This window comes from Sceloporus occidentalis, unplaced genomic scaffold (assembly GCF_023333645.1).
Source record: "Sceloporus occidentalis isolate IW3139 unplaced genomic scaffold, rSceOcc1.0.p SCAF_78, whole genome shotgun sequence".
NCBI lineage: Eukaryota > Metazoa > Chordata > Lepidosauria > Squamata > Phrynosomatidae > Sceloporus > Sceloporus occidentalis.
The window spans coordinates 458271-480449 of record NW_028317058.1 but is presented as its reverse complement, the minus strand read 5'-3'; the positions used below and the strand labels follow the sequence as shown (position 1 = coordinate 480449).

Below are 22179 nucleotides of genomic sequence, written 5' to 3'. Positions count from 1 at the left end.
AGTTTAATTATTAAAACAAAATTCTACAATAATTTGCATTGTATAAACAAAGGCAATGAGTGTAATTGAACCCAATCATAATGTAATTAATAATAGACAAGAGTACAGACACAAGACCGGAAAAAAGATCACACTTAAGATACACCCTTATCTGATGTAGACATGTACATGTGTTCTGCGCTCTGGTTCTTAATAGAAAGACAGATATAAATGTTTCATATGCTCTGTATAGCCTCACCAACAAATAATGCATAACAAGGTACTTTGTAAGTATTTTAATATGCATTCATTAAATCTGCCAGGGGGGAAAAATCACTTTCTTAGGAGAAGTTTGCAACTTTCGAGATACAATTAAATGCTCTCTCCATAGTCGTGTTTTCAAGCCAATGATTGGATGTTTATATAAGCCAATCGGTGGCAGGAAAGTTCTCCCATTGAAATGTGGGGGGAACACTTTCTCCACGTGCAAAAGAACCCACACCAAGCCCGTGTTGGAGCTGACTGGCAGTGAGCACAGACAGCATTATATGTTTTGGGCAGAATGTATCTCCCTCAAGTCTAGGAGCGTGTGGGGGCTTGGAAAAAACGCCAACTCATAAGGGGGATTTTGCAGAATCCTTCTATGCATTTACAAGCGAGACCAAACAAACGCATAAAGGGGCCACTCTGTAATGACATGCATAAGAAAGCTGGAGTGTCCCTATAATGAACATAAACACATGTGACAAGAATTAAATAAAGGTTTAGTTTATTCCCAGCAGCTAATTTCACCATTGTAACCACGGATTGCTAAGCACTTATCTCCCAAAGAAGAAAGCAATCTTTTATCTCTGCAGTTGGTTGGATGAAACAAAGTACAGTTGACTGTTTTGAGAGATTTATTGGATGGGGATGGAGCTCTGTTTGCAGGATGCAGCCACCCGGGCCCACACACAGGCAAGATTTCTATTATTGGCTAACGTCTAACGGAGCATTATTTTCCCCATTTGATTAAAACAATGTTAGTTCAGGCTGGACGTTGCCCTCAATGAAAATTTTATGAATTATAAAGGAACCTGCTAGTTTTGTCTTGCCAAATCATCCTGAAAAGCTTATTATATTTAAGTTAAAAAAGATTATCTTACTACAACGTTTCCCTACTGGGGTGGGGGACAGTCCCTATTCAGGATCCAAACGCTGCCTTTTGCTTAGGAACATAGCGTGTGTGTGTGTGTATATGTGTGTATATGTGTATATATATATACACACACACAGGCAGTACTGTGCAAAAGGTGTGAAAAAAATTGTGGTAAAGTAAGAATGCTTTGAAGAAGAAAAAAGACATGTTAATAGTTTGCAGGCAGGTTGTTCTAAACATGTTGGAGAACTTACCAGTTCTTCTGTAGATGTAGGCAGCCTCTGTTGCTTGACTGAGGTAGAGCCTAGGTCTCTCCCCACCCAAATAAGAAACCACACAATAAATCAGTTTAAACATTTATTAAAGTCAGTTATGGATAAAAATTTCCATGGTGCTTTCACTTTGCAGCTTCATACCATGACACGCCACTCACCCCTGGGGGGACAGCCCTCGACAACTCATATACACCATATTGCCCCAAACACCTGCTGGGGAAAGCCTCCAACCTGCCACCTACACTTATCCAACAGCTCCCCAAAACACGTAAGCAACTGCGTTAAAACTTGGGTCAAATCTACCGGAGACCCCGTTCCACCTGCAACCCAATGGGGAACCCCTACCCCACCTAAACCTGACAAAAGAGAGAACGTAGAAAATAAGGGAAAGGAAGAACCATGCTCACTTATAGTTAGAGCAAGACATTTCTGTAAATCTCTAAAAAAAACCCAAAATGATTATTATTGACAACAATAAAATGCATCAGCGCTCAAGGTATATTTTTAGAGTTAAAATAATACAAAAGGCGCAACCTACAACATTTTCTTTAAGTAGATATTTATAAAAATGTCACTGTCCTACTCTGCTGAATTTAACATCGCAACATGTGCGATATTTCCTTATTCATATCAGAGAAGACTAAAAAGCAGGCGCTGATAAGCATGCCTAGGAAGTCCCCAGAGTAGACTACATGTATCGCTCCCTCTTCTGGGGAGCTGCTTATGTAGAGAGCAGGGAGCTAGTCGTGCATTATTCGCTAAACGGTACTCATCAGCTGTCGCTAAAGGCTTCCAACACATCAAAGCTGTCATAATGAGTCTTTTTTTATTTTTAAAAAAGCTCTTTTCCTAAGAATTGCATTAACAAACCAGCAAAAGGGGCTAAACTGGTAAAAAAGGCCCTTTGGAAGGTGTAAGTGTCATAGGCGGTCTCCTGAAAACATACTCTTAGAAATGTTCAGCAAGAATACTGTTAAGAGCATAAAAAATAAAATAACATGATGTCATAACAACAATATACTCCTACGGGATGTACAGGGGATCTCAATTAATGTTTTTTTGTTTTTTTTACTTTGAATAATATTGAATAGAATGACCCTAGGCTACACATTAGGGGGCATTGATAGCACGGTAGCGCTCCATCTTCAAAGATAATCACTACCCCCATTCCTCACATCTCATTGTTTGATTTCACCATGTGGCAGATAATCCTTATTTCTTTTTTTTTTCCATTTAAAGATATCCACTTTTAAATCAACTTTGTCCATCTGGGAAACATTAGGATGGAAAAAATTTTTCTTTCTTTCTTTCTACTCCTCTGCACTTCTGGAAGTTGGATCAATGCCTCTGAATGATGACCTCAGCTAATGGAAGCTTCTCGCCTACATAGCCGTGGTTTTTATTTTGCTTAGGCTTCGATGGCTCGGTGTATCAGACAACAAAATCATTAGCGGAGGTGTAAACCGGAACTGAATACAAACCCACCGTGAATTTGGAACTCGATGCCTTTTATTGGTTCAACATAGAAAAAGGTTTAAAGTTTTATATAAGCGTTCAGAGGTTTCTCCTTCACAATGAAGCTTACGGTATGTCAGAGGTCTCTAATTCAGATAGACACTTTAGGGGCCTCAGAGGTCTCTTCTGCGGTTTACATATGGAGAGGATATGTCTGAGGTCCTAAAGGCTTATTTTATTAAGCTTTCCATCTTTTTCTGTGTTGGTATAGATTTTGACCAAAGACTCTGATGCAAATAATTTTAAACGAATACATGCTGTACTAAATATTTGTTCAATTATTTTAAATTTGTTTTTTTTGAACGGTGAAATTGAACGGTTCTGTGGTGGTGGTGATTAGTGGGGGATATAATTTATAAAAATATAAAATAACCTACTGTATTTGATTTAGCAAAAACCTTCGATTAGTTTGTTGCAGCCAGTGCTATTAAAAATAAAATGTCTTTGGCCAGGTTGTTTTATAATGTCTGTCCCAGTCACACCCAAAGCTCAAGTAAAAATACTTTGTGTGCTTTCACAGGATACAGAGTAAACTATTTTATTATTGATGCTCCAAATTGCGATATTTAGAGGGTGTCTGCATGTCTTTCTATTAAGTCAATGACCGGCTTGCGCTCTGCCGTTGGACAGAATGCTGGTGAATGGCTTTGGTATAAAACCTGTGGCAGTCTCTTCCCCATGCTTTAAGAGGATGTGATGCAGGCTCGGACTGGATATACCGGGCAAATGCCCAGTGGCCCATTGCCTGATTGTGCCTTCTTCATACCTTGCTTGCCGCTTGTGAGGTAGACCCGTCCTTTTCCGTGCAGCAGCCATTGGTTCCATTTACATGGCCATACATTGCAACAGTGTAAGAGTGTAGCCAGAGCCCATTTTTACCCCAGTCCAGCCCTGCTGGATTGGTTTTTTAAAAGGTCTTTCCAGGCCGGTCTGAAAGGCGATGAAAACAAATCCATGACAATTGGCTATGTTCTAACATTCCCACATATAAACCTAAACCATAAACTATCTATATTATTAATAGCCCCTTTCACGCACCCCCACATACCCCTAAGGGAATGAATGATAATTACTCCCAGAGGTTTGACTCTACTGCTTTTTCCTTCAATCTGTTGGCCGGCCATAGTAACCTTGACTTATCATATACCGGGAGAGAATATGTGCAAATCGAGGATCCCGGGGGTGCAGACTTCTGCTGTTCAGTAATCCAGTGTACATTAAATGCTTATTTTATAGGTTTCTAGTGTTCAGTTCTAAAAAAAAATAATAATAATACTTTTAAATAATCATTTAATGTGAATAATTTAAGTGAAGGTTTCATTTTAAACATAATTGAAAAAGAAGTAAAGCAGTCCCAGTTTTAATGGTTTTCTTTCTTTTTTTTGCAGTTTTTATACCTAAGAATACTCAGCGGTAAATAAAAACATAGAAATATAGATTTTTATGGCAGATTCAGGCCATTCAGCCCATCTAGTCTGGCCATTTTTCTTGCTGTAAAGGCTCAGACCTTATAATCAGTCCTTGATCTTATGTTCAGGATAACCATATGCCTATACCATGTATGGGTTAATTCCCTCTTTGTATTAACTCTTACCACTTCTATTTGAGAGCTGGTGCATTTATCTACAGTGCCATCGGCTATAAATAAGTCTTTGACGCTATAGTTTTAGACTAAATCTGACCGGCACTCTTTTCAGCTTTTAAACTTGTATTAATAAGTGCAAAATGCTCAAATTTAGTGGCTAGTACAGTTAATTCTGGCAAGGGTGAAGGACGAGAGAAATTGGCCCCCAGATAATTTGTTATGAGGAAAGTGGGCCACTTTCTGATATTTCTGTTTGCAAATTGATCAAATACACCTTAAGTAAGACTTAGCGTGCCTTGGCTGCAGCTTGATAACAGGCATGTGTGGTTGTGGGCCACTATACTACTGGGCTACTAGATCTGGCTTGCCTCAGGGCTGAAAATTGACAGCATGCACCACTGCTACACTATATAGATAAGAAAGCATCCGTAAATTTGGGAAGGAAACCTGGTCATCATATTGCGGAGAAGAATCATATAGCAGGTGTTCTGCCTGATCAGACAAGTCCTCGTTCTCCGCTGCTCTGTTTAGTGAATTTTTGTTATTATAGCCCAGCTGTTAGTGATGATTAACAGGAATAGCTGCTTATTAGCAGAGAAGCACAGAGTTTAAAAACAGGTGTCAACCTTACCTCAACTTCCTTGTGTCTGCATTTTGTGCTGTGAATTAAAACATTGTGTGTAAACCAATACTAAAGCATAAGGCAAAGATATCCTCATGTAATCTGTCCTAACTGTAATGTCATAGATTTCACTTTTATGCTTCCCGGGGGGCGTGGCCAACTAAGCTCCAAGATGGACGCGTGAGTTGTGAGCTCCGTGTACCCTCACTTTATAATCCCACCGTTCAGGTCATTTAATCGAGGATGGGCAAGCCTAACAGGTCCGCGGCAACGCCGAGGTGGCAGGGGGCTAAGGACAAGCAGCCACTCACCTCGGTGCGCTCCTATTTTCACGGAGCCGTCGACCATGACTCGCGGGACTCGTTCCCTAGGCCTCTCTCCGCTCCCGGTAGCCCGCAGAGTGGCGTATCTGAGGACATCGGTCCGGCTCTTCCACCCGGGGACCGTTCTACCCCTCCTCCGGACTCACCTTGGCAAGAGGCTCTTAAACACCTGCCGTCAAAAGCAGATCTCATGGAGGTCGTCGACCGTGCGACACGTGGTATCCACGATGTGCTCACTGAGATCGTCGGATGTGAAGCACATTGGCGACCGGGTGGCCACGCTTGAAACGGACACAACCAAGATCTCCTCCACTGTCGATCTTCTGTCTGCCCAGCTCCAGGATCAGGCGAGTACTATTGTTGGTCTTACTCGACGCCTCGACGACATAGATAATAGAGGCCGCAGGAATAATTTGAGAGTACGGGGTGTCCCTGAGACTGTGGAGCTACCTGACATTATTCCCACTCTGCGCAAGATTTTTAACACCCTACTGCAACGTCCGTTGGACACTGATATCAAATTTGACCGGGCTCACAGGGCCCTTCGACCACGATCGGATGATACACAACCGCCTCGTGACATCATTTGCCGACTGCATGACTTCCCTGTCAAGGAATCCATCTTGGCACGCTATCGGCCAACGAATTCCGTCTCCTGGGAAGGCCATAAAATTTTGATCTTTCCTGACCTCTCACCGCAAACGCTGCAGTTTCGGCGTCATTTACGTCCTGTTACTGACCTGCTCCGTCGCTCGGCGACTCCGTATCAGTGGGGTTTTCCTGCGGCTCTGCTGGTTCGGAGGGATGGCCGTACCTTCTCCATTCGGCAGGCGTCCGATGTGCCGGTCTTTCTTGATCGTCTGGACCTTCCTCAGGTGCAGGTAGAGGATTGGGAGTACAGCTTTTCAGCTCCACCGCGCTTGTCGGATCCTGCCCGGGCCTGGACTCCGGGCCCCCAGCGACGTAAGCGTCAGCGCCATCAGAAGGCTCCGTCACCGGCTTGAAGGACCTCTTTTTCATCGTTCCTTCGGTGGAGCTTCCAGTTCTCTCTGTTGGTTTTCTGCCTCGTTGCTGTCGGCGTTGCCTGGACTGGGACTATCTCCGCGTCGCTTCGGGTTTTTTTTTATTATTTCTATTGACTTACCTTTTTCCGACGTTTTGCTTTTCCGTCTCGTCCGTTTCGTCCGTTTAGCTCTTGATACTGCACCCCTGTGAGGGTATGTTGCGTCTTATGTTGCCGTGGAGGTCTTTTTGTCCTCCCTGTATTGGTGCCCTCTTCTTTTTATTTGATTTTTATTTGTTTTGTTTGCCTTTTTATTTTATTCCTTTCTCTTGCTTTGTTTACATGATTGTGTTCTGTCGTACATATGTCTCCCTATACACTTTAGTGCCCTTGGGCCATATTTCTGGTCCTTTACACTTCCGTCACGTATGTACTGCCCCCTAATTTTTTTTTCTCCTCGGTTCCCCTGTTCGGTGGTTCTCCTAACCTCCTATTATATTTTCATGAGGGTATCTGCTCTGAATGTGTGTTGTTTCTTTTTATTTTGATTACTCTTGGTTTGTTTGTTGGCCGCTGCTGCCCTGCCGGAGCCTGCCGTCCCCGGGCGTCTTGCCTGGTGGTCCTGGTCTTGGATCGTCTTCTCGATCTACTGGCTCATTCTTCAATGCGATTGCATTTGACGATTGCTTCGTCTTGGTTTGGTTATTTGTTATTTTGTTTCTGTTTTCTCCTCACCCTTTTTTTGTTGAGCGGTGTCGACGTCCTTACTGAGGGGTCCCTGCCATTCTCTCCATGTCTCCTGAGTTGATCCATTTTACTTCTCTCAATGTTAGGGGGCTCAATAAGCCGCAGCAGCGCTCCAAATTGTTATATGTCTTACGCTCCCTGAAAACTAAGATTGCTTACATTCAAGAAACGCATTTTCTGGCCTCCAAACAGTTTAAGTTGTCTGATAGATATTTCCACTCGGTCTACTTCGCCAGTAGTCCGGACTCCAAAACTAAAGGAGTCGCTATCTTGATTCACAAAGACATTCCATTTAAGGAGCTGGAGATATGGCGGGACCCTGAGGGACGCTGTCTCTTTATTAAATGTTTTATTGGTCAACAAAAGGTCACCTTGGCTAACCTCTATGCCCCAAACCAGAAACAAGCTGCGTTCATAGTGCGAGTTTTAACTAAGTTGTCTGCCTTTCAGGAGGGCCTCACCGTCCTGGGGGGCGACTTCAATATGGTCCTAAATCCTGCCATGGATTGCTCTGCCTCGACTTCTCACATTTCCTTTTCTAGCATTAATAAGGTTAAGAGGCATTTGCACCTTGGCCAGTTGGTTGACGTGTGGAGGGCGCAGCATCCCCGGGATCGTGATTATACTTACTTTTCTGCTCTACATAAACGCTACACCAGAATTGATATGTTTTTTCTTTCCCACCATCACCTGTCCCTTCTTTTTAAGACAGACATTGGTATCCAATCCTTAAGTGATCATGCCCCTGTCTGTCTTTCCCTCTCCCTCCCCAGCCTGCCTACGAGACTTTGGTCTTGGCGCCTGAATGACAACCTCCTGGGGAATCCTCGGGATGTTGCGGACCTGTCCGGTCATCTTCGTGCCTACTTCCAGGAAAACATCTCCCCTGACACCCCCTTCCCTACTGTGTGGGAGGCCCATAAAGCGGTCATTCGGGGCCACCTGATCAAATTGGGTTCTCGGTACAAGAGGTTGGAATTGGCTTCTATTTTAAGTCTTAACCAACGCATTGCCCAATTGGAGCTGCGCCATAAGCGCACTGGTGATGCAGGCACTTCTCCAATTGCAGGCACTTCGCGATCACCTGGCTACCCTTTTAAATGATAAAGTTAAGCGTAACTTCCTGCTTCTGAGGAAGCACTTTTTTGAGCTAGGGGATAAGCCCGGTAAGTCCCTGGCCAGGGCTCTTCGACATAAACGCTCGGCCACGTATATACCTAAAATCCGTGACGCGCAGGGGACCCTCCATTACCATTCTGAGCGAATCGCTCAATGTTTTCGATCCTTTTATCAAAAGTTGTACAACCTGCCGTCCTCTTCGGACAGCTCGGTTCGGGATGCCATGGATGCATATTTATCCAAATATCAGAGGCTCCGTATTTCCGGGGACGATAGGGCGGCATTGGACGCCCCTACTACCTTGGAGGAGCTGGATCAGGCCCTGAAGCTCCTGCCGCGGGGCAAATGCCCGGGGCCGGATGGTTTCTCCCCGGTCTATTACCGCAAATTCTTCCCTGTATTAGGCCCACATTTGTTGAAGCTCTTTGGGGTTCTGTCTGATGGATCCCCTTTACACCCTTCTTCCAACACTGCTGTGATCACTGTGGTACCCAAGCCTGGTAGGGATAATGAATGTTGTGGCAGCTATCGGCCAATTTCGCTCATAAATACCGATCTGAAGCTGCTGGCCAAGATACTTGCGCTTCGGCTCCAGCCCCTGATTCCCTCCCTTGTCCACCTTGACCAGGTGGGCTTTGTTCCTGGCAGGGAGGCACGGGATAATACGATTCGTCTACTTAATCTCATGGCGTACTCTCAATACCATAAAACTCCCTCTGTTTTGCTATCTATGGACGCGGAAAAGGCCTTTGACAGGGTGGCCTGGCCCTTCCTATTTGCGGTGCTGGCTAAGGTGGGTCTTGGACCCGTTTACTTGTCCCTCGTTGGGTCCCTGTACACCAATCCATCGGCCCAGGTTAGAGTGAATGGTGTCCTTTCGGGCCGGGTCGCCCTGTCGAATGGCACCCGTCAGGGATGCCCCCTCTCCCCTTTATTGTTTATTTTGTCCATGGAGCCGTTGCTTACTGCTATACGTCTTAACCCCAACATCTTGGGCTTGCAGATAGGGGGCGTTGATCATAAAGTTCTGGCCTATGCAGATGACGTGCTCTGCTTCTTACAAGATCCACTTATGTCCATTTCTCACCTGCTTGCTGAATTGCGCGCATTCCAGACCCTTTCTAATTATAAGATAAACCTTCAAAAGTCAGACGTCCTGGGTCTTAATGTAGACGAATCGCTCCGCGTCCGCTGTTCTGCTTCCTTCCCCTTTCATTGGCGTTCCGATCATATTAAATATCTTGGTCTTCTTCTTTCCCCTGACCTTTCCGACCTCGCCTCTCTTAATTTCATCAGACTCCTCCGCTCCATTGATTCTGACTTGAAGAGATGGTCGTTCCCCCATCTCTCCTGGTTTGGTCGAATGGGGGTCCTTAAAATGAATGTCCTCCCTAGGTTACTCTATCCCATCCAGACCCTCCCCATTTTCTTGCCGAGGTCGTTCTTTAGGGCCTGTCAGAGGCTTTTTACTGGTTATGTTTGGAGGGGAAAGGCCCCTAGGCTCTCGTATTCTCATTTGACTAGACCGAAGTTGTCAGGTGGTGTGGGGCTCCCTAACATTGAGCTTTATTGGATGGCCTCCCATCTCCGGCGGCTTGTAGAGTGGTCCATCTTTGCGCCTAAACTCTGGGTTGTTATGGAGCATTCGATTTTTGCCCAACATATCTCAGTTGTCCCTTGGGTTCCTGAGCCGTCTCGCCACCTGCGTATCCCGCGTCACCCTACCGTCTCACCTACCTTGAGGGTTCTTAAGAGAGTCCTATCCAGAGGTCATCTCCTTACTCATCCTGGTCCCCTCACGCCTGTCTCGCATAACCCGGCTTTTGTCCCGGGTTTGTCTCTGGCACACTTGGGGGCATTGTTGCCTGCCGGGTCGTCTGTACTCCGGCTGCATCATGTCCTCGCGGGTTCCTCTTTGCGCCCGCTCCTTGACCTTTGCAAACTCCGTCCTGTTCCTAAGCACTTTAATTTTTTTTATGTCCAACTTAGGCATTTTGTTTCAGGCTTGCTCCGCGGTCCCCGGGTGCTGCGTCCTCTCACGACCTTTGAATCTCTGTGTGATGTTGGCACGGAGACCCCTCATCTTTTGTCTCTTTTGTATACTGCCCTGCTGGACACCACTTGTAGGACCAAACCGTATTACTATAGCTTCTGGGAGAGTGAGTTGGGGCTTCGGTTTTCGGATCAGGAGTGGGGCAACATTGCTTACCTTACACACAAGGGGTCCATTTCTAGTAAGACGCAAGAACTGGCGTTTAAGATACTCACCAGGTGGTACTGGGTCCCTGTGGAACTCCATAAGTTCTTGCCTCTGGTTTCTGCGCTGTGCTGGCGCTGCGAGTCGTCTGCGGGTTCCTATGTTCACATTTGGTGGGACTGTCCCCTGGTACGCCCGTTCTGGTCTGTGGTGTTTGCGATTATTAAAGAGGTTTGTGACCCGGACTACCAGTTGACGCCTCAGCTGGTTCTCTTACAGGCCCCTCCCATCCCGATTGGTCGCTATAAGCGTTCCTTGACCCTACACTTTTTGAACGCAGCCAGGGCCCTGATTCCTCAGCTCTGGAGATCACATTCCACACCTCCGATTAGGCTGTGGGTGCAGAAGGTTAACTTTCTTTGCCAGATGGAGTCCCTGGTTATGGCTTCTAAGGGCTTGTCGCATAAGCATGAACTGCGCTGGTTTCATTGGAAGACCTTCCTCCTGTCTCCGAGGTTCCCTGCCATAGTGGGTGTGGATGCCCCGCCGTCTCTCTGAGTGTTCTGCTCTCCCTACTCTGCATATGCCCTCTCTCCTGCACCTTTGATTACTTACCCCTTATTGTTTTCGTTTTTTTCCTTTCATTTTTGTCATTATTGTCGATGCCGCTCACGTTTTCACGTTTTGTCGTTTATTGTTTGTTTGTTCTGGTCAATGCCTCACATTCTGTGGTTTTACGCACTGAGGCGGTGTGCGCTCGAATATTGCCAGTACCTACTCGATTCTCATAGGCCTTTGCATACACTTCTCTTGCTTTCTCAATTGAACCGCATATTGTACTACTTACCTGGTGTCATTCTATCGCTAAGGTTACGGGTACTTTGTATTGCATGCCTATTTGCCTATGGCCTTCTGCTGTGGTTTCAAATCATGTTTTGTATATCTGGGTATGTCTGTACCTGTGTTCCTCGTATGTTCACTCACTTTGTGACTGTGTACCGTTGTGGTTCTCTTTGCAATAAACGGAATTGATACACTTTTATGCTTCCCAAGTATGCCTGTGTAGGAGTCCATATTTAGTATTCAAATTGTCCCTCTTTTGTTTCCCCAAAACTTGTCAATCCCCCCCCCCCAAACATCCTGCATGTGGCATCTTTGCCCCCAAACATTGCATATGGTTCTCCTCATCCCATTCCCTCAAGATTGTAAACTTGCAAGCAGGGCCCTTTTTATCTAATGTATCGGTTATCTTTCTTAATTCTAGTTTTGTCAGACTCCTTGAATCTATGTATTGTAAGAAGTGCTAAATAAATAAAACTTATATGCATTTAGGACCCACAAGTTCTTTTTATATGTGTTCATATAAATTGTGTGACCAAAGGCACCACCGCAACATAGTCCAATCTATGTGCTGTGTATATATATATATATATATATATATATACCGTATTTGCTCGATTATAAGACGACCCTGATTATAAGACGACCCCCCAAATCTTAATATTAATTTAGGAAAAAAAGAAAAAGCCTGAATATAAGACGACCCTATAGGAAAAAAGTTTTACCAGTAAATGTTAATTCATTTAAACACTTTTTTTAATAAAAGCTATGCTTGAGAAAAATATTTTGGTTTTATTTCCTTCTATTTTCCAACCTGTCCCCCAGTTATGCACATCTGCCCCAGAAGTGCCTTATACCCCCTATATGCCACTGTGCCCCATGATATGCCTTTTAGCCCTCTAAATGCCACAGTGCCCCATAATATGCCTTTTAACCCTATATGCCACTGTGCCCCATGATATGCCTTTTAACCCTATATGCCACTCTGGCACTTAGAGGGTTAAAAGGCATATTATGGGGAAGAGTGGCATATAGGGAGGTTTAAGGCATTTCAGGAGGCAGAGTGGCATTAAAGGGGTTAAAAGGCATTTCACAGAGCACTCTGCCTCCAGAAATGCCTCAAACCCACATTTAACACTCCCCCTCCCTCCTCCAAACTTACCGGTGCTTCTGAGTTGGGGGGGGCGCATAACACAGGAGGGTCCAGGTCCCCTGCATCTGAGCCCCAGGTGCTTAGTCCGGGCAGCATGTAGAGCTCCACGCGAATCGCGTAGAGCTCTAAGCACCGGGGACTCAGAAGCACCGGTACGTTGGAGGGGGCATAACACAGGAGGATGCAGGTCCCCTGCATCCTCCTGTGTTATGCCCCCCCCCTCCAACTTACCGGTGCTTCTGAGTCCCCGGTGCTTAGTCCGGGCAGCGTTTAGAGCTCTACGCGATTGTATCGTGTAGAGCGTAGAGCTCTACACGATACAATCGCGTAGAGCTCTACACGCAGCCCGGACTAAGCACCGGGGACTCAGATGCACCGGTAAGTTGGGTCGGGGGTTAACACAGGAGGATCCAGGTCCCCTGCATCTGGGTCCCCAGTGCTTAGTCCGGGAAGCGTGTAGAGCTCTACGCGATTGTATCGCGTAGAGCTCTACACGCAGCCCGGACTAAGCACCGGGGACTCAGAAGCACCGGTAAGTTGGGGGGGGGGGGGGATTAACACAGGAGGATCCAGGTCCTCTGCATCGCTGCGGGGGATCTGGATCTTAGTCTCATAATCAGACCTATTTGAGGTCTGATTATAAGACGACCCTGATTATAAGACGAGGGGTATTTTTCAGAGCATTTGCTCTGGAAAAAACCTCGTCTTATAATCGAGCAAATACGGTATATATATATATATATATATGTGTGTGTGTATGTATATATATATATATATATAATATACATACACACACACACACACACACACACAGGTTATCCAGTAGAGAATGTGATTCCCATTCGGAGTCTGATGTAGCTATATTTGCATATGTAATGGAAAGCAGTATGAGCCGCTGAAATGTGAATGGTTGTAACGTAGTGATACATGAGTTTTGGAAACGCCACAAGAGACCCGTAGAAAAGCTTTATGTTGTTAAGCTGAGCAAACTTAACATTTAGGTAAAAGTTAGAAAGGGCAAGAAGTACGCTACATTAATCTGCTGTCCAAGGCTACTTCATTAATGCATTCTCATGTGTGTTTTTGAGCTCTGCTATTCTGAAAGTCACATTTTATGTGACTGAGAGAAATGATTTCATCTATTAAAGACGTGTTGCCATCATAGCAATAATCCTTATTTTAAGTTTCTTTTTTAGCTTTTAAATGTCATGATGAATATCTTTTTACGTTTTGTAGATATTACCATTGCTTCTTCATGCAAGACTCTTCGTTACTCAAAAAGTGCCCATCTTATATATTCTTCTATAAAGTTTCTGTGTGATTATGCTTCAGTTGTGAAGCAGTTTTGACTTTGATATTTTTAGCATTTATCAGGGTTATTTGTTTACTGTTTTAAAATAATTAAATATTTCCATTTTTTAACCAAGTGCAGATTCATTCTCTATGGTGTTTCACTATCAAAACAGTTTATCTTTTACTTGATTATGTATATCAACTTCTAAGGGTTGAGTTCTGAACAGTGCATACATTTAGGTAACCCCAATGTCTCTAGCATGACTAGCGACGTATTCTGACGTAAACCTAGAGCGACTAGGGGGGCAGTAGTCCTCTTGCCACAAAACTGGAGGTAGCAAATCACCCCCTTGGACAGTCAGGACTCCTGGTGTGCTGCTGCTCAGTGATTTGGTTACAAGGGAGATTTCTGCTCCTCCCAACTGGCTCATTTATTCTGTGGAAGACCTTAAAGACAGGAAGCGCCAGCATATGATGTACTCTGCCATGAAGACAGAAGAGGGGCAGCTGGGGGTGCTGCCCTGTGCCAGGACTAGTACTGAGCCCAAGGTACATATTAATTTGATAGATTCCTATATTTCTATAATAGTTTCTCCTGAGCGGAGAATGAATCTGTGAAGTGAAGATCTGGCTATATATTATTTAGGGGCTTCCCTGGTCTCTTGGTCAGTTTCTTTATTCTCTGGACAGAGGAGCAGTATTTGGACAAGTCCACATCCTTGTTCCTCCTAACCCACTGACTATCCCTCCTACTAAAGACTAGGGCTAGCCCCACACCTACATAGCTACCCTTGCCCCTATGTGAAGCCAAGGTGCTCCTCATCCCAAAACATCTTAAACTAACACAGTTCACAGCATCTGTGTTGTGTGCAGGTAGTGCACACGTGTTATATTCCTTAATATCTGTAACAATTTCAAAATTTTTAACTTCAAAAGCAAGTGCATGAACCACAAACCTACCATCTTTGCCTGACCACGAGGTTGCTCCTTCAGATGACTTTTCAAAGTGACCACACAGTGGTCCCACCCAGGATTAAAGCCACAAATGCATAGTCTCTTATATAGCATTATTACGGGAATTCATGCATGTAAGCTTGTCTTGAATACCTCCGGCGATGATCACGGCAAAGGTATAAATCCACAAGAATTTACTGCATAATTACTTAAGGTAAAATAGTCTGTTTTCATATATATTTATAATGGAAATCTTTTTTTAATCTGGTCAGTCCAGATTAATGGCTAAAGCCTCATCAATCCCTCAAATACTATATCCAATTGCCTCTTAAAAATTGAAGGTCATCGTAATCGCTCATTTTTTATTTATTTCAATAAAGTTACAGACAGTCACAGAGCTGTGCATAAAATTCATTATATCCATAAAGTTTCAAAAGGTCACAAAATGTCTCTCCAGTTAGATGGCGAAAGAAATCTCTCACTTGTTCAATAATTCATTACCTCTGTGAGATGTTGATGGTTAGCGGTAGATAATCTCTTGACTACAAATTGTCCTAAAAAATGGCAAATAAGCAAAAATCTGGAAAAAATAAATGGCGTTGTTCGATGCGATCCATTATTTCACATACATATCTGAAAAGTCCAACGACAATCACAGAATTTAAGTTCTACATTATTCTACATTTAACTATTTAGGTACCAGTGCATCTTCCATTTGGTGCCCTTGTTCACCAATTTAAAACAATAGTTACATTTAATTAGTAACATACTAATCAACCAGGTATGATATGAGCTTCACTGTAAACTGAGACTTAAACTTCCATTGATTCAATGGAAGCTCTTATGTATTCCCGATTGACGTATTCTGAGGCAGCAGGATCAGGAGGTGGCAGCCCAAGTCTCAGTGGGCTGGTTGGGAAGATCCGAGATCTCCCTTGAACATGACCCATATACATCAGTAGACACATGACAAAGGACCATCGGGCATGGGAGAGGTATAAGGTAGCAACCATAAATACATCACTTATTGAACCACTTTTTCCAGCTGGCACCAGACACCTCTCTTCAAGTATGGAGGCCTATAATGTATTATTGCATAGTTCCATCGCTGATCATATGCCCTTATAAATCTTCCATACGCTGTATATATTTACATAGTGGTCGGATACTCTAATTATGGAGAATTGCATATTCAGATTTTAATGTAAATAACCATATGTTGCTAATATTAGTAAGAAGCTGTTCCATTGAAGTCAGCACCCATGTGGCTTTTATTTAAAATGAACTATACATTTTAACCCAAACCCCAGTATACTTTTTAAAACTAGCAATCAGTTTCAACCACAAAGAAAAGACATGGAGCATGCCCGAAACACTTCACTTCCTCATATCTGATCTTTGTGGTCTTTAAATAGCATGTTCATTCAGGGAAAACTAGGCTGTTTCATCTCCTGAGCCGTTTTCATGTTGGTAATAAGTGGCTGGTGGATGAATATCCTTGGTATTTGTTAAAACAGAGGTAACAACTGCTGCGGTCATTTTAGATATATTAAAAATGAAAATTATTTTGTCTGTCAGGTGACAGGCAACATACAGCTTTTCGCTTGCTGTGAGAGCCCAACAAAGCATGAAATCAGTGCGTACCCAGCAAATACTATTTAAAAGCAGCTATCTAAAGTATTTTGGATTCTGTCACGCTATACGGCCCACATTCACTCACTTAGTCTCTCAAACCCTCATTCACTCTCTCTTTCTCACGCTATCTGAGTATCTTCCTACTTTCTCTGCCGTCTGCTTCCCCTTCAGTGTGTCACAGCTCCATTTCCTCTCTAGCATCCTTTTCATCTTCTTGTTCCTCATCTTCTGTCTTCTTTCTTTGTCTGCATCTCGGCGGACATGACCTCCCGATGAACTTTTGAAACTGTCGGCACTTCCAGTGACATTCTCCAATCAGGGAGAGGATTTCACAAGAAGCTCTGACATTTTTGCAGACATTTACAGGAGGAGCTTCCAGGCGCACCCTGTAGGACAAGAATGTCAAACTCTAGAACACAAGGGGCAAAAAAAGACCAAGCATCCTTTTATAATCTTGGATGATCACTGGTGATTGATTCATTTTTTTAACCATTTTGATTGGAGTGATTGCCCACCTCTCAACATTTTTATATGGCAAAAGAAGGACTTTGTGGTTTGGGGCATGGGTAGGGTGTAGTATTACTGGGCTTTTAGGTATTTTATATGATGATAAAATCACTTTTCAAGTGATTTAGAAGACTTTTATATAGTCATACCCAAATACCTCCCAAATCACGCTTTCACTGATATCCTCTCCTCTGATTGGAGTATAGAGGAAGAGGCTGTCAGCAAAAGCATCACCATTTTGGTGGAAGTTCACCTTAGGGCAAAATTGCAGCCCTTTTGGTAGAGTTCTTAGTAGAGGACGTCAACAGAAGCACAGCTATTTTGGAGGAAATTTGTGCCATGTTATGTCCACGGAGATGCGGATGAAGGTAGAAGAGAAAAGATGAAAGAGAGATAATAGAAGATGTAAAAGTGGTAGGCAGAGAAGGTAGGGAAATGGTTTAAGAGAGTGAGTGAATGAGTGTGAGTGAACGGGCCCATGAATTTCAGACAAAAATTTGGAGCTTTTTTGCTTCATTTTGTCTGCTTCGTCGGGGGTCTGGCCTCGTTTTCGTGGCTGAACTTGCCAAAATTCTGAGAATTTGCAATTTGTGCAATTCTGAATGCACAAGTCTAGAAATTACCATCAGGCTTCTTTACTCTATTCAGCAACATGTTGAAGTGTTACAGAGGCTCATACATCACACTAAATTCCTGTGATGTCTGTTGGAGTTTTCATTCCTGTTATTTTTGTGCTAATGTCGGTTTTGTGTCTGTTCTCTTTATGCAGCCCTGTTTCTTTCTCTTTTGTATATCTAGTTGTCATTTTTACGTGTGCGTTCCTATCTCTTTGTTTACTGTATTTATGTTTAAGGCTTGAGTTGGTGGAAGATAAGCCATATGTTTTATGGCATTTAGAACAACAATCAATTTAAAATGTGGGTTTTTTTCTATTTTTTTTATTCCAGTTCGATTAAAGGCATCTGTTGGGGCTCTTGAACATTCAGCAGCAGACTGTGTGAGCTAAGACACTGGCATGGGTATAGGCTAAGGGAGACACGGAGCTGGAGCATGTGAAAGGGGAAATTCCAATATTCACAATTTGTATACCTGTCTGCCAGACGTTCTCTCTAAAAACAAGCATTCTTTATAATGTTGGTTTTTTTTGTTTTTGTTTTTACAAAATGCCCATGTTTAAACTAGAAGAAAGCTTTTGTCTTTCAAGAGATGAAAGGAAGACACAGGGGGGAAACAAGAGGTGCAAAATTCTAGGACAGAGGAGGGTAATGCAGGCCTGCAAGAATGGGGAGGGTTCAAGGGAATTTTATGTCCCATCCTATGCCTTCATTTTGATATATCCCCCATTTCTTGTATGTGATAGAGATCTGGGATCAAAAAGGCCTGATGCTCTGTGTTTATAAGCTAGATGGATGCTCAACATGTCAAAGACTGAGCTATTTCCCGTCTCCTCTATCCCTGCTGATAACTCTATCGCTGTTGAGAATTCCAGCCTTTGGTGTTCACTCTCCTCAGCCATGCTGAACACAACACAATGCCAAGAACCAATTAAAGTTTAAGTTCCTACAAAAATAGGATATTAAATCAGCCAAGTGGCTCTTACTTGAAATGAACTTCTTTATTTATATGTTTGAGCATGTGGAGCCATCACTTGGATTTATACCACTAATTTCACAAATTTTGTGATCTCATGAATATTATGAGCTAGCAGTACCTTAACTAATAGTTTTCATGAATTTCGGTCTCAATATGATATTAGGATTTTATGCTATGAGGATTTTTAATAGTGATGTTGGAGTGGAGGGTAGTATTCTATTTCATTCACATAGAGGGAGAAGTGAGTATTCAGTTGGGGACAGAAGACATGGAAGCTGGGAAGTAGAAGGTAGTCTTGAGCTGGAGAAGTAGAAGGAAAACACATTTGAGTTGGCAACATAGAAAGAAGACGTGGAAGTTAAGAAGAGGAGTGGGTTCAGTAATTGGGGACATAGAAGGAGGAATTTAAAGGTGGGGTGAGTTTTATATTTGAGGTGGAGACATTGACTGAAGACGCGTGAGCTAGAAAAGGAAAACGTTTCTGTAAGTTGAGGACATGCTGAATAAGAGACTGAGAAGCTGAGATATGCTTATGAAGCTGGGAAGGGAGACACACCTGGTTACAATATGATTAGCTAAAGGCTGATTGAAAATTATCTAAAAACAAAGATACCTATCTCCTGTTATATTATTAGTATTAATAACATTAGCACCTCTAAGAAAAGCTTTATGTAATTTGACCCACCTTTTTGAATAACCCTTTTATGTGTATAAAACAGAGACAGATTAAAACTTCCTAGGATGGTTTACACCTTTGCAGGCCAGGGCCGGCCCTACAATGGAGCCGAGTGGGGCAATTTTTTTTTTTTTTAATTTTTTTTAAGCGGAGGAGAGAGAGGGGCCCCTCTCTCTCCTCTGCGAGCCCTCTAGCTCGGTCTCGGTGCCGGCTTGTAATGCTGAGAGCCGGAAGTGACGTCAATTTCCGGCGCTCAGCATTACAAACCGGCACCGTTGCAGAGCAGGGAGACTCACCGCAGGACTGTTTAACGGTAAGTACAAAGGGGGGAGGGTAGATAATGGCGTTGGCGAAGTTTAAAATGCCGCCCCCCCCCCCCGGCGTTGGCAGGGGGGGGAGCGTTATTTTAAACTTCGCCCCAGGAAGCATTAAGTCTTGGGCCGGCCCTGTTGCAGGCAATATATGGAGAAACATGTAAAAGAATATATTTGGGACATATATTCTCAAATGTCACAATGCAATATTATACTTTGTGTAACAAAAACATATTCTTTTACAGGCAGTACAAGTAATGAAACAAGAAATTCATTATCCAGTGGAGCGCCTCTTCGATGGGGAGATAGAGTATTTAATGTGTCTGTCCATGCTGCAATACGACACGGCGAGTGGAAACTACTGACTGGCTTTCCTGGTACCATTTATTTGTATTATATATAGACAGTATACCTCTGGAGCATTAACCCATTAATTGCTAATTTTAGCAAATCTATATTGAATTTTCTTGTTCCTTGACAAACTATGTCTCTGGTGTGCCCTTCTGCATGTACTTGCTTGCTAATATAGGAAAGAACACTAGGTAGCTGCCCTGCTCTATAGAAACCACTGGGTAACAGTTCTGCTGAGATTTTTATCTCATGAAATTGTATTCTAGAAGCTTATTTTCACAATGTATTACAGTTTGCCCCCATTATTCTCCATTCATAAAAAATAGAGCCTAGCTTCTCTTTATTAAAGTTAAACAATTTAGCAAATCCAGGAATGTTTGACATTTCTGAAAAAATAACAAAATAAAAAAAGTCACTGCTGTGTCCTGCTGTGACTATAATGATTGCAGATCCAGTTACAGCATACTGTGAAAAAGTGTATAGAATATCTTTCATGATATAGATTGTCTCATTAGTAATGCAAATAAATATTAGTTGCAAAGGTTATAAAAGCAGATGAAAATTTATTTTTAAATACCCTTGTTTTATAGAAAACCTAAAGGGTCATTATTATCCTTTCTGAAAGCTAGGGTTAGCTGTAGTCAATAGGCATCATGGGAATTGTAGTTCTGTTTAGGTTGCCTGTAATTTCCTCCAAACCTGGAAACTCTCATGATTTGCCTGCGAGTCTCTGGTTAGCCCTGCCCCTCGCAAAACCCCTCCCCCAGGTGGAGAGCTCCAGGTGGCCTGTGCTGGGAAGCTCCCAGGTATGCACTACCTTTACACTTTTTTGCCGCCTTTAACTTTGTTTCTTTTTGCTCACCATAAAGCAGTATTCAAAAAACATTGTGGTATCAATGATTCAGCTGAATCAGCTTTATTGTGCCAAAAATACATATTTTACGATATGCTAAGGCATTTTTGAAAACATAGAATACACACCAGGGAAACCTGGGCAGGCAGATTCATATTTTTGCAGACGTTCTATTTTGTCCTTCATGATTTGGGTGGATTTGCATTCCATGCCACTGAAGTCATCTGTTCCAAAGGAAAATGTGAAGTCTGCGTTCATGTAACAGACGAGGCTGCCTAGCAGAAATAGAAAATCACAAATTGTTCTGTGGTATTACTCTGTGGTGGTACATAACTACCAATTTGTTAAGAAACTCGGGCCATTGTGAACATCACAGCATGGAGCATCACCAGGGGTCCTTAGAACCTCGTATTATAGAGCCCTATGAAAAGCTTGTTTAACAAGTGCATATGTTTGCTGTGCGACAGGTATAATCCTATCCAATATTACAAGATTTTTTTAAATTAGACTATAGTCTAAAACATTTTCAGCCTTGTGTCACCCGCATTCTCTTAATATTTCCCCATTCTCAACTTTTTGCTACTAATTTCCATTAGTCTTGGAATATGGAAGAAAAAGGGTGAATCATAAAACACCTATTTATCCTTGAAGACCTTTTGCATAGCTCCAAGTGTTTTCCTATAGGACAGTCCCAAGTCCCTTAGTCCTGCTTTCCTTCCATGATGTTTCTAGGAGCTTAGATACCATTTGACACTGTAGCTGCTGTTGGGCTACAGCTCATATGACCCATAGTCAACACAGCTGGAAATCATGGGCATTGTAGCTTAACAACCTAATGAAAGCTTCAAATTTGCTACCCTCTGTTCTAAGGATTACCATTTTACATTTAATCTTTCTGTACGCAGGTTGTAGTCATTGGTTTCCTCCACCCACGATCGGCTCTGATATCGCAGCTCCTGACTCTGCAAACAAAACCTTTTGGCTGTTTAATATTGCCCATGATCCTGAAGAGAGGAACGATTTGTCAGAAAAGTACCCTCACATAGTGAAGAAGCTCCTCTGCCGTCTTGAATACTATAACAATGGTTCTGTGCCAATCTATTACCCAGCTGATGACCCAAGATGTGATCCAGGGCCATCCGGAGTATGGGGTCCCTGGGAGTAAAATTACATTACAAGTTGATGTTTAAGGTTAAGATTTGATATTTTTAATTTTTTTTATTACATTTGATTAGATATAATTTCCATTCATTAGGGCTATGGGTGATTTCTAAAAGAAGGGGTTATGCAGTATTCTTAGGGCTAGGCAGCTCCAATGGTACCTAGAGGTTTGGGGGACAACTATTCATCTGTCACAGATATTACGGGGTTTCACCAGCCAACACACTATCTCATTTTGCTTTAATTTAGCAATGAAGTGAGAAAAGTCCCCGTTAATGCATATGACACACGTGGCAATTTGTTTTTGTGGCTAGGTGCCTTAGGCTTATTTATTTTTTTTTTACAA

General features: G+C 43.0%; 1 protein-coding gene across 1 annotated transcript in view; it reads left to right on the top strand.

The window, feature by feature from the left end:
• Positions 1-21837, top strand: part of LOC149285485 (arylsulfatase B-like) — a 64853-nt gene extending 43016 nt beyond the window's left edge. Inside the window, exons 7-9 of the mRNA XM_089495261.1 lie at positions 14289-14312; positions 19751-19845; positions 21578-21837. Coding sequence (XP_089351387.1) covers positions 14289-14312; positions 19751-19845; positions 21578-21837 — 379 coding nt within the window. The remainder of the gene's footprint in view (positions 1-14288; positions 14313-19750; positions 19846-21577) is intronic.
• The last annotated feature ends 342 nt before the right edge of the window (positions 21838-22179 follow it).